Below are 12,158 nucleotides of genomic sequence, written 5' to 3' on the forward strand. Positions count from 1 at the left end.
AAGGGGTGCAGGATCTGCAGCTGTCACTTTGCACCAAGTGTTTCCATCCCATTTTATGTGACCTAAAAGACTGCCACCTGCCAAGCTTTGATTTGCCCCTTTACTGCAACAATTTTCCCTAGCAGAGCAAATAATAATAATTGGATGGCTTCCAACAGAAGTATTAAAATACAATAATTTATTAAACATTAAAAGCTTCCCTAAACAGGGCTGCCTTCAGATGTCCTCTAAAAGTCTCTAAATGAGCATCTGGGTGCATGTGCAGGTATTTATCAAGGGAACTGCATGGGGAGAATGTCATTGTTTCAACTCCCTACCTCCACCACTGTTTTAATTGAAATCACAAACGCCAATAATTGGGTCTGAAACCCAACAGGCCAGGAAATCCAATCCTGGATTGGATTTAATTTGGCCTGCAGACTTTTATGAAGAGATGGATGCCTTTCAGTATAACCTCTATCTCATAGTAGGTTTATGGTGGTCTCAAAAGCCAGGTTCATATTTTCACGATCCAAATGGTACTTCAGATACTATGGAATGTTGTTGTTGTTGTTGTTGTTGTTGTTGTTGTTGTTGTATCCTTTTCATCTGGTGTGTTTCCACATTCTCTCAAAATTTGGAGTTTTGGGTGTAGTGTGGTGATAATTGAAATAATAGAAAACTCTCTCAACATTTTTTTTTAAAAAATGTGCAAGATATGATTCAACTAATATTTGTGGCCAAACGATTTCTGGAAGTCTTTCACAATGTAGCAGCTGAGAAGATTATGCTCAGTTTCAGTAAATGGAAGCTTTGGAAATTGTGGTTCCCCACGAGTGGGATCTGGGGCAATTAGACCGGGCACATGTTGGGCAACAATCTGAAATCTGATCATGCACCACATCTGTACGCCAATACCATTTTATATATATATATATATATATATATATATATATATATATATATATATATATATAACAGATTCTTACAGGTCCTTCGTTCAGTGTTATTCTATACCAACTATATTTGATCTCGGATGACAATTCCTCCAACCAATTGCTGGCCAAAGGTTATCTTTGTAGTTACGTCCATGTTGATCTGCAGATTGTGTGGTACTGCTTCTGCTTTGCACAGCCCAGTTAGAAGAATTTATAGGTTTGATGCATGAAGAAGGAACTTTTCAGTAAAATGTTAATTATAATAAGTAAGTGCTCTCTCCCTAACTTCTGCCTTTTTCTTCTACCAGTTCATTCCAATCTCATTTTGCTGCCCATGTAAACCCAGCCCCAGATTCTAAGCAATTTCAACACTTTCTCTCCGTGGTAGTAGACCTGGGTTGCTCTTGGTTAACTAGTCAGAACACCCTGGGGCACAGTGCCTCTTGCTGACATGGAAAGAGCGCAGTCATCCTGGGTCAAAATTAACAGGCTGGTTTGTGCTGAGCAGAATTCTGTACAATCACCATTCTGCTGTGCCTGGCTACAATTTGTGTACAAATCTCAACATAGCTTCCTGCAGATAAAGATGCCTAAAAGCATTCTGAGACTGGGATATGAAACATTTTACGAAGTGAGTCTCATTTAACTCACTGACTTTTTTCTGAGGAAAGTGGCTATTAGGTCCTGAGGTTCAAACAAGCCCAAAGGATAAGAAAATGAACTTCCTATTTGTCTGCAGCCTTGTGGAACAAAAATAAAATATGGAATCACAAAGTAAGTAAGCCAATGGGGTTTGCATGAATTGGTTTGGTGACACTTAGCCCTTTCCTTTGGAAACTACTGGACAAGACAAAGCTCCTTTAGGAGGTTTTGGATTAATCTAAATCTTATGTATTCTGTTCTTGGAAATGAGAAAGAGGCTAAGCAGAAACAGCATGCCTATTTGTAAATATGAGTTTAAAAGGGACTTTTTTCAACAAAAGCAGTGCCCAGTTTACAACCAAATCGCCATATCTAAAACTGAGTTCCCAGCATTCTTTCTCCTCTTTAATCTTGGCTGTTATTCTTGAATTAAAGGGGAATTATGCAGTTTTCCCTCCCAATCCCATCCCTGCATCCCCGATTCCTGACTCTTGCCCATGCACACATCTTCTGATGCTTAGAGCCATCCAAAAATCTAATGATGCATTTAGCATATGGACAAAAGTGTTGACTCTGGTACCGAGATTGTAATTTTACACACACACGTACAAGGAGGAAAAAAAATTAGAAGGAAATCTGAAAATGAGAGAACACAAAAATTTACAAAATAAGCCAACAAAGGAAGACCATGCCACACAACTTCAAAGGCGATTGCAAATCCATTTTTAAACTTAATTATGTAATAATTTTCTTTCTTTCTCTCCCCCACCCCGGAAAGCAAGATATAGTTGTGAAGTTCAGATTTAAAACAGAGGATGTTGTTTGTTAAACTGGAAACCAAGTGACAGGCCACTTAAAATGGGAGGCCTGTTTCCGATCCTTTGAGTGTAATATGGTCATTATTTGTTGAGTGTCAGTTTCAGTTAGCTTTATTTAGTTTCAGGGAAGGAAGGCAGTTACTTACTTTAGCAGAAATAAAAGTTTTGGAATCTTCTTGTTCAGAATTCTACTTTTGATCTAAATTATATGCCTGTAAGATTGAACAATCATCCCCCCAACCCCCGTGCTTAAAGAAATGCCATATTGCTTTGTATACAGAAAGTGGTTTTGCTTTCGAGTATCACGTGCTGTTAATTATGGCCTAGATTCTACTAGCTTTACCCATGCAATTAGTAGCTTTTGGCATGGAACCCAGATCTTCTGAAATGCATCAATGTGTTGCCAGAGAGAGGCACTGCTGAACATGTGGCAGTGGGATTGCACGGTGGGTTTTATTTTGGTCTATCAGCAATATACCAAATGCTGAATTTCATAGTTACGAGCACCTCTAGGATACCAGCACCTCTACCTGCACACACACACACCCTGCATGAAAGGCAGGAAAAATAGATTATTTTAAAACTTTGCAGGTTGATACTTGAATGCTGGGTGTGTTTCAGATTATATATATATTTAAAAATACCAAGAACTTAAATCACATCTCCATCATGAGTTGTGAAAACGAAAGAGATCCTGGTAGAATTCCAGGAAGTTTCTTCTCCGTCAACATCCGAAGCCAAAGCCATTCACATGTGTTCGTGCTGAACTATTGCTCCAGAGCTGAGCAGTTCCTCTAGCGCATCATCCGTGTACCCCAGAGTATCCTTCAGAACATCCAACGTGTGCTGACCAATGAGAGGAGGAGGTTTGGGCTCAGACACTTCAAACTGGCTGTACCTTACGGCTGGTCCTGTCAAAAACAAGAAACAAGGAAATTGGAAGTCAATAATGGTCATGGTTAGTTTTGTAAAGAATGCCATCCTGTACTGGTATAAACAGAGAAGACACCCCCCCCCCAAATATCACAATTTCTTGTTCGTTGAGAATGCTTTTCTCTTTCTCTTGACAAGATTTTCATGTGATTTGCATCACAAGTCAAAAGCCAGAGATTTCACATTGCCCTTCATTGTTTCAAAAGGGGCTATTTTCAGGAGTTGTTGCATGATGAGACAGTGACATGGATGAAGATTTGCATCAATCCAAAGACGACGGAAGCAATGGGAAGCTGAAACCATCCAATCACAAAGTATGCTGCTTAGCTGACAGTTTCAACCAAACCAGCTATTATAAACACAACTTAAAAAATAGCAAACCTTCCACTTTTTTTGTGGCAGAATGTATAAATAAGATTTTGAAGAGAGCAATTTCTTAAGCAGGAGTCTGGTAAACAATGCTTCTTGTTCATATGGATCAGTGCACAAAAATCTCGCTCTAAGCCAGACTCGTGAACTTGTGGAGCCACTTCCCTGGTTCGTCACTGCTTCAGAGCTACCGTAGTTGATATGTCTTCAACCAGATATTTCCACTGAAGTTCAGAAAAAGAATTAAATCACATGAGTGCTGCGTGTGTTTTCACTGTTAAATGAAAAGCAGGCCTTGGTGACCACTTACTGAAATGCCCATATCCCACTTCTGTATTTGCTATACTGATACATATTATACAAATTGCATTTCTTTTCATCAGCCCCCACAGAATATTTAAATCAGTCTAGCAAACAAGGGCTGCTAACAAAGTTGTTCAGTCCTTGCTATGTGGCTGTGGATTTTTTTCTTCAGGTTTTTATGTTTACAATTCCACTTCCATTATTCCAGCGCGAGTTCCAGAAGGACATTTTGTACACATATTATAAATCAGGTTTGGTAAATGAAAAGGGGCTGTGCCTGTTCACAGATTCAGAGCATAACATGTTCAGAATCTTCATTGAACAGACCATTCTCCTACGATCCAACCTTGAGATTGCAACTTGGATTAGAATATTATTTGTGCATTTATCTATTATTATTATTATTATTATTATTATTATTATTATTAATCTGTAGTGATGAAAAATTCCACAGGGCAAAAAATTAAAACTTCTGTGAGTCAGATAAGGTTGCCACTGCAAAACCTGAAATCAATTAATAGGGCAGGTTGGAAAACACTTTTTCTGCCAAGGGATGCACTGAAATGAATGGGAACTACACAAGAGCACTGATGTGTTTTTATACATTTATTGTAAATATACAATTCACTGGTGTCTGTTCTTAAATTTGTTTTGGATTTGTTTGTGTGTTGTTATTTTTGAAGTTTTCAAATGTTTTAAAGTGTCTGTTGCCCTTGGCTCCTTTGGGAGGAAGATTTGAGATACAAATTTAATTAACAAATAAATAACAATCCCAAGGAGGCTGATCGTCGAAGAATTGATGCTTTTGAATTCTGGTGCTGGAGGAGACTCTTGAGAGTCCCATGGACTGCAGGAAGATCAAACCTATCCATTCTGAAGGAAATCAGCCCTGAGTGCTCACTGGAAGGACAGATCCTGAAGCTGAGGCTCCAAGACTTTGGCCACCTCATGAGAAGAGAAGAATCCTTGGAATAGACCCTGATGTTGGGAAAGATTGAGGGCACTAGGAGAAGGGGACGACAGAGGACGAGATGGTTGGACAGTGTTCTCGAAACTACGAACATGAGTTTGACCAAACTGCGGGAGGCAGTGGAAGACAGGAGTGCCTGGCGTGCTCTGGTCCATGGGGTCATGAAGAGTCAGACACGACTAAACAACAACACTCCCAAGGAGGCAGATCCATGCTGATAGTGAGCAGGACAATTCCTTGTTTCCTCTCTCATTTTCTATCCCCCCCCCCCGGAATTCCCCCTCCTTCCATTGTTCAGCCACCTTCATCTCAGTGAGACCTAAGTGCTACTAACTTAGTCTGGATCCAGCCGAATGATCTACTCATAACTGAGCAGTGATTTGCATCCCGGTTTTCTTGGCCTAAATCTGTGTCAGCATAAAATGTGTTAGGACTCTGTTGTTTTTTGCTGCAACAGGTTGTCATGACTACTTCTCTGGAAGTTGCATCTCACACTGCTCTCACATTATGGCAGTTTAAAGAAATAAGTCTACTTACCATACTAGCTCTTACTAAAAACCCACACAAACTCACCAATAGACTATATGTTGAACTAGGTGAACTATCCAATTTGCAGTCCTTCAAACTGCTTTCCTAAATACTCGAAAGGCAACACTATTGAGATGGACTGTCATTTCAAGTCCCTTTCATTCAGAGCTGTTTCTAAATTCCTAAACTTTAGCTGACTGCCCCCTCCCACCGCGCCAAGCCTTACATTAAAGATCCTCAATGAAAGATAAATTCTCACCTTGAGCACTGGTAAATGCCAACATTCATTGTCTAAAGTGGTTGGGGCTTGCATTCTTATATTGCGCAAATGCCACTATCAGTTTTGAAGTTGTAAGGAAACCAGCTTGCAAATAAATGACCTCTGGAGATTAAACTGATCAAATGAAAAGCAAACTAACAATGCAATCCTATACATGTGAACTTAGAAGTATCACTGAGCTATACCCAGCCTTGGCAGTAGTAAATAAGGATAATAATCAGTAAGGAAGTAAAGGTAAAGGGACCCCTGACCATTAGGTCCAGTCGTGACCGACTCTGGGGTTGCGCGCTCATCTCGCATTATTGGCCGAGGGAGCCGGTGTATAGCTTCTAGGTCATGTGGCCAGCATGACAAAGCCACTTCTGGCGAACCAGAGCAGCACATGGAAACGCCATTTACCTTCCCGCTATAGCGATTCCTATTTATCTACTTGCATTTTGACGTGCTTTCGAACTGCTAGGTTGGCAGGAGCTGGGACCAAGCAACGGGAGCTCACCCCGTCACAGGGATTCGAACCGCCGACCTTCTGATCAGCAAGCCCTAGGCTCAGTGGTTTAGCCCACAACGCCACCTGGGTCCCACAGTAAGGAAGTAGATCAGCCTTAATCAAAAGTTCCACAAGAGCAGCCTTGCTTTATATGCAAAAGGTTGGACTATGCAGTTTTGAGAATGGGCTCCACCAGCTATTATTCCTCCCCTTGTTTGTTGTTCTGCCCCTCCCCCGTGACTTTGCATTACCAAAGCTTTTCTGCTCCCTTAAACAACTTCCTCCTTTCTTGCCCACTGTCACCATCAAAAGGAAGAGTCTCAGTGTCAATGGTGCCACCTCTCTCCCCGTGTAGGAATGGTAGCATTTGTTTCCATTCTCCCCTACCTTCTGTTACTCTCCATTGTCCATCTTAAATTATAACTTTCTTGGGATTGGATGCATAGACCTATGTACCGTGTTTCTCACATTATAAAACATACCTACAAAATAAGCCATGGCAGGATTTTCCTGAGGTGGCAAAATATAAGGCATACCCGAAAAATAAGCCATACCGGGTACCGTACCGTGGTGGGAGCAGGTCTGTGGCAAAGAAGAGGAAAAGGAAGGGGGCTGCTCGGAACCAGATGCTGCTGCCGCGTTAACCCCCGGGACCTGGCAGGACCCTCAGCGCATAGTGCGTGAAGCCCCGGGACCCGGCTGCAGCCTTTGCGCGCGGCGCACGAAGCCCCGGGACCCGGCAGGACTCTCAGCGTGCGAAGCCCTGGGACCCGGTAGGACCCTCAGCGCGCGAAGACCCGGGACCCGGCAGAAGCCAAAAGTCAAGCCGCGCTAAGCCCCGACTGTAGCCTTAGCGCGCGAAGCCCTGGGACCCGCAACTCAAGCCATGCAAAGCTCCGACCCAGCGGGACCCAGCAAGAGGTGCAGCTCTCCAAAGCCCAGTTGCAAGACACTACGGTACAGGTAGGGTACTTTTTTTTTCTTGCCTTGCCCACTTTATGCATGTTTAATGCAAGCTTTAATTGCATGCAATTGCTCTCCCCCCCCCCGGGTGCTTTTGCTTGGTGCAAAAGTACGGTATGGTGCAATGTAGTTTGTTGTAGCATACTTTGGAGAGTTTGGGTTTGGAGAGTTATGGCGATGTTCCAGAAGAAGACAACTTAATTATAACCGAATAAATGTAGATTGCTGTACCATACGTAATAAAAAATAAGACATCCCCTGAAAATAAGCCATGGTGTGTTTTTTTGAGGAAAAATAAATGTAAGACGGTGTCTTATAATATGAGAGACACGGCAGGTTGCCAATGCAACTCTCTAAAGGTGCCATACAAACTGAAGGTATGAAACAGAGGGAGGGGGGGGGAATTTGGAAAACTAACTTGAAAGACTAACCTTGTACTACATATTTAGAATACTTTTTCTTGAGAAAGCAGTGAGCATTCCACAAGAAAGACCTAAACACACATTCTCCTATATGTAAAGTTCTGTAAATCAATATTTATATTTTGACTTCTTTACCAAGTTACTAAGATACTTGCTCCAGATACTGCTTTATCGCCAAGGTTTCATAAGGCGTCAGATGAACATTATATCAGTTATACGTATAGTACCAAATTGTCTCCGTCTTCCCTAGTACTTGAAATATACATCATCATCATAAATTTTTGTTTATTTGGCGCCTCTCTGCCATAACATCCCAGGCGCCAAACAAACCATAAAGTTAAGACACAGAACACATTAAAACATGAGATATAAAAGACAGATAAGACAGTGCAAACATCCTTTTGCTACGTGAGGTCCCAAGGGGATTAAAGATGTCTTTCTTTTTAAAAGGTTAACAGTCCAGGAGGTTTTATGGTAGATTTCTGAGATGAAAGAGAACAAGAGCAAAAGCAGGGACCTGCACCAACCACAGCCCAGGCACCAAGAGCTGCCCTGAATGTCCCAATTGCCTAGATTAATTCCAGTTGCACACGCAGGAATAAAAGCACTGACCTTCCCAAGACAAAGAGTTAAAAAGCATTAAATTATAAATAACAGACTTGTCACAAACTGTCTTGAAAAATGATTATTCGGAGTTTTACACTATATAATTTCAGTTCTGCATGTGATTTATTTAATTACTTCTCTCCCCCCCCCAGCCTAGAACTTAGAAACGAGCAATTAAAGGACAGCTTCCCATTTCCCATGCAACAGTTCCGAGAGAAGGCTACTAGGTTGGCCACTGCTCAGTTTAGCATTTCCCCTTGCATTTTCTTAAGAGTGTCTGAGAGGTTTTCTGCTTGGCCCTCACTTTCTGGGCATGGGTCCAAGCAGCTTCCCCCTTGCCCCACTCCTTCCCAAGGGAAAACCTACTATTTAGCAATCAGAACAAATGGCAATCCAACGAAAATCCTTAATAAAGGCATATTATGAGAAAGGACTGGTGACACATGGTCTGATCTTGCTGCCCTGGCGGTCATACCCTGCACTAGCTGCAGCTTCTGGACTGTCTTTGAACAGTAGTATCGTCGTCCTGTGCCGCTCAGCCACAGCAGAGCTCAGTGGCAGGAAAGGCCAGCCAGTCAGCCAAGTCTTGGGGGTACTTGCCTGGAGGCAGAGTCCGTATGCAAGGTTCAGTGCAGTCCTAAGGAGTTTCTCAGCTCACGTAGTCAGATGGTCCGGGGGTCAAGAAAGCAGAGGGTCCAAGGTCAAGAGAAGCAAGAAGCCGCAAGGTCTGATCAGGAACGGCAAATGTTTCCAGCAACTGACTGAGGCTGGAAACCCTGCTTAAGAAAGCTGGAGCCAGCTGGTTCACATCAGGAAGAAGAAGGCTGATCAGCAGCAGGTGCAGTCACTGCCTTCTGCTCCTTCAGGTTGCTGCTCAGCAGGTGAAGCTGATTCCTGGCCCATGACAGCTAGTGCCACACAGGACTAGCCTAAGACATGTTGACACTTGCAGCAAACACCACACACACGTCAGGGAAGGGGTGGGTGAAGATCTACACTGAGAACAAGGACGGGAGGAGCACCTCCTATTGGTCAAGGAGGAACACTGGGCTAGTAGATTTGGCCTCTTAAGGACTGCACAGCAGCAGAAGAAGAAGAAGCGTTCCTTGAAGACAGGATCTGCTGTCCCTGGGCATCCTGCCGCCTGAGGCAGTGGGCCCTGGGTGGGATAAAACGCATCACAACAGGCCAATCTTAAGGCTATTGGGTCATGGCTTACTGAAGTAAGGCTATTCTGGTTCAGGGATGGCTATAGCAGGTGAAACAGCCAAAAGCTGGGCATAGGCATGTCACCACTAATGCCACCTGGTCACTCTAGTCACACACTGGTCAATGTGTTAAACCGCCAAGAGATCAGGAAAAGCCAACAGGGTTGCACTCTCCATGTCTCACTCCTGATAAAGATCACCAATCAAGGAGACCAAGGCTATTGCATTGTGAAATCCAGGTCTAAAGCCAGACTGAAGTGGGTCTGGATAATCTGCATTATCTAGGCATGCGTACAACTGGCAGACAGCCACCATCGTAATCGCCTTGCCCTGAAAAGGTTGAGGACAGTGGCACATGACTCCCTCATTTGCACAGCACAAAACATGCCAGTTTTGATGCCTTGGTGCAATTGCCTCTTTACAGCTTGTGGCAGCTAGAGCGCTATCTGAGGGGCTGCTGCAATTCTCCTGCTGCCTTCCATTCCAAGCAATCATCTGTTTTATTTTAATTTTAAATTCCTAAAAGAACAGCCAACATGAGGATTTGGGCGGGAGAAAAGGGCAAATTCCACTTTGGGACCCTATTCAAATGAATTAACAAACTGACAATTTGATCAATACCAACACAGTACGGAGGGCAAGCAATTGTGTTGGCTTTCCATTGTCTGTTGCCAACCCCTGTCATGTGATATTCAGCTCATCTGAGGTTGGAAATATCAAAGCAGTATGGGGCACTCAAATCTCTTCAATCAAGCAGCCTTGGGTTTAAGTTGCACAAGTGTGCATGTGTGAGCACAACAGAGTGGCCCTCTTTCTGAAGTTCTTGTGGCAGTAAATATTACCAGAGATTTTCATTCTATCCTGTGAAGAAGAAGTCTGGAATCCTCTTTCTTCACCCATAAAAGCTACAGGAATATTGAGAAAGTGAAATGCAAGAACCAGACACATCCATGGAGAAGAATGAAGTATAAGGCTAAGAAGCTATCCAGAGAGGGAGAGAGACTGGGGAGGGGGAGACAACGATGAAACTTTGCATCCAAGAAATAAGACAACTTAAAAGCTTGAGAGTATAAATTAGAATCAGATTGGAACCAGCCATGCATAAGCAATATTCCATCTCAAATGTGCACAGATCAGTTTCATTAATGCAATTCCCCATTCTCCTTGACTTTTTCCACCTCCTGATGCTTTGGACTAGTTCCTTTTTCTTTTCTCCACCACCCCACTTTCACTGTGAAGTAAAGTGCTTTAACTTACTTGAGCTAGTAATTTTGAAGTTCTAACCGTAAGCAGCAGGTGCTTGGTTTAAAGAGAATTTTTCCATCATGGACGGCCTGGGAGCATCATCAGCATCTCCCTCCCTCCCACCCACCCCCTCACCTTTGATCCTTTGCCACTGGCACTTGTGGGTTTCACATTTGACTTGATGTTTCTTTCCAGGATGTGTCATTCCCCCGCCCCGCCGCCGCCCTCACTGCCTTGCTAATGCATCTTCCTTTTGTAAGATTGTCGGATTTGAGCCTTTAGCTTCTATACAAATCACAGCAAAGAATGGTTGGCATTTATTGTCTTCAAGGATGCTACAGACCTCATTTACTTCAACTATCAATAAAAGGCCACTATGATGTGTGAACACACTGGAGTAAAATACTCCTTAAAGAACATCTCAGTGTTAAGTTCACCACCCTCTACACAACATGTACTTTGCTATGTGTCCAGCCAGTGTCAGCCAAGGATGTGCAGTGCGGGTGAGGAAACCCCTCTCCAGCAGCAGCAGGTCTCAATAGAGTAGCACAGCTGCTGCCTCATCCACAGTCCTGCTGCTTAGGGTGGGAAGACCATTTTGCGGCACCAGCTCCCAGGCAGCAGAGGCACAGATCAGGCCTGTTGTCATCAGATAACGGCTCTGCATCCAGGTGATTCAATGCTGCCTCCCCATCCGGTTTCTGGGGTTTCCATTCGTTACCAATGACTAGGATCCTCCCAGGGTTATCTGCCATCTGCCTGCCAATAGTCCCACACCTCGAGATGTCATTGGGGCATCCCATATGGAAGACACTTTTAATGATTTAGCTGTGATGATGCCATGACCTGGAGCGCCTGCAGTGACCTATTCAGGAGGCAGCTTGCTAGCACAAGCCTCAGGAGGGCTGGCAGAGGAGACCCCAGACACGCTACTTTAGGGTCTTGACCATGAGCCTCTGCCAACAACCTGGAACTTACTGAATCACACATCCTCCCTAGAGAATGTAACCCCTGAAAAACATACCAGAGGGAAGCCAACACCTTTCCCCAAAAGGACCCATGAGCATTTGAGCCTGTTTGCCACCACAGGCAATGCATCCAGCAAGAAACAGAAGAGAAGTGTCAGGCTCCAAGCCAAAGGAATCAAGGAGGCAAAATCTAAGAGGCGTAGTCGGGCCCTGGGAGTATATAAGTATTATAAGGGCTCAGTGAACACCAAGCACTCACTGGAACAAGCTGCATGGTCCCTAGGACCTGTCCAGGGTTCTGAAGGGCCTTGTCTCTGACCACCTTAGTTTCCTGTTTCCATATTCTCCGCTTTCGAATGGATACACACTCCTTGCCCCCTGGGTTTCCTGTTCTTGCCATAAGCTCCAGACCTGCTTCCCTAAAACTGTTCCACAGGTTCAGCCTCTCCAGGGCTGAACCTTGTGACACTTTTCAGCCAAATAAAATGTGTAAATTGTA

The 12,158-nt window shown here is 43.6% G+C and overlaps 1 protein-coding gene across 3 annotated transcripts in view; it reads right to left on the bottom strand.

Annotated features, from left to right (window-relative positions):
* Positions 1–2,472: 2,472 nt before the first annotated feature.
* Positions 2,473–12,158, bottom strand: part of SUGCT (succinyl-CoA:glutarate-CoA transferase) — a 282,021-nt gene continuing 272,335 nt past the window's right edge. For all 3 annotated transcript variants that reach the window (XM_088654259.1, XM_035129164.3, XM_060280556.2), the window contains one exon: positions 2,473–3,288. In XM_088654259.1, the coding sequence (XP_088510385.1) occupies positions 3,125–3,288 (164 nt within the window). In that variant the 3' untranslated portion in view covers positions 2,473–3,124. The remainder of the gene's footprint in view (positions 3,289–12,158) is intronic.

The sequence above is a fragment of the Zootoca vivipara genome, chromosome 11, assembly GCF_965207765.1.
Source record: "Zootoca vivipara chromosome 11, rZooViv2.hap1.1, whole genome shotgun sequence".
Lineage (NCBI taxonomy): Eukaryota > Metazoa > Chordata > Lepidosauria > Squamata > Lacertidae > Zootoca > Zootoca vivipara.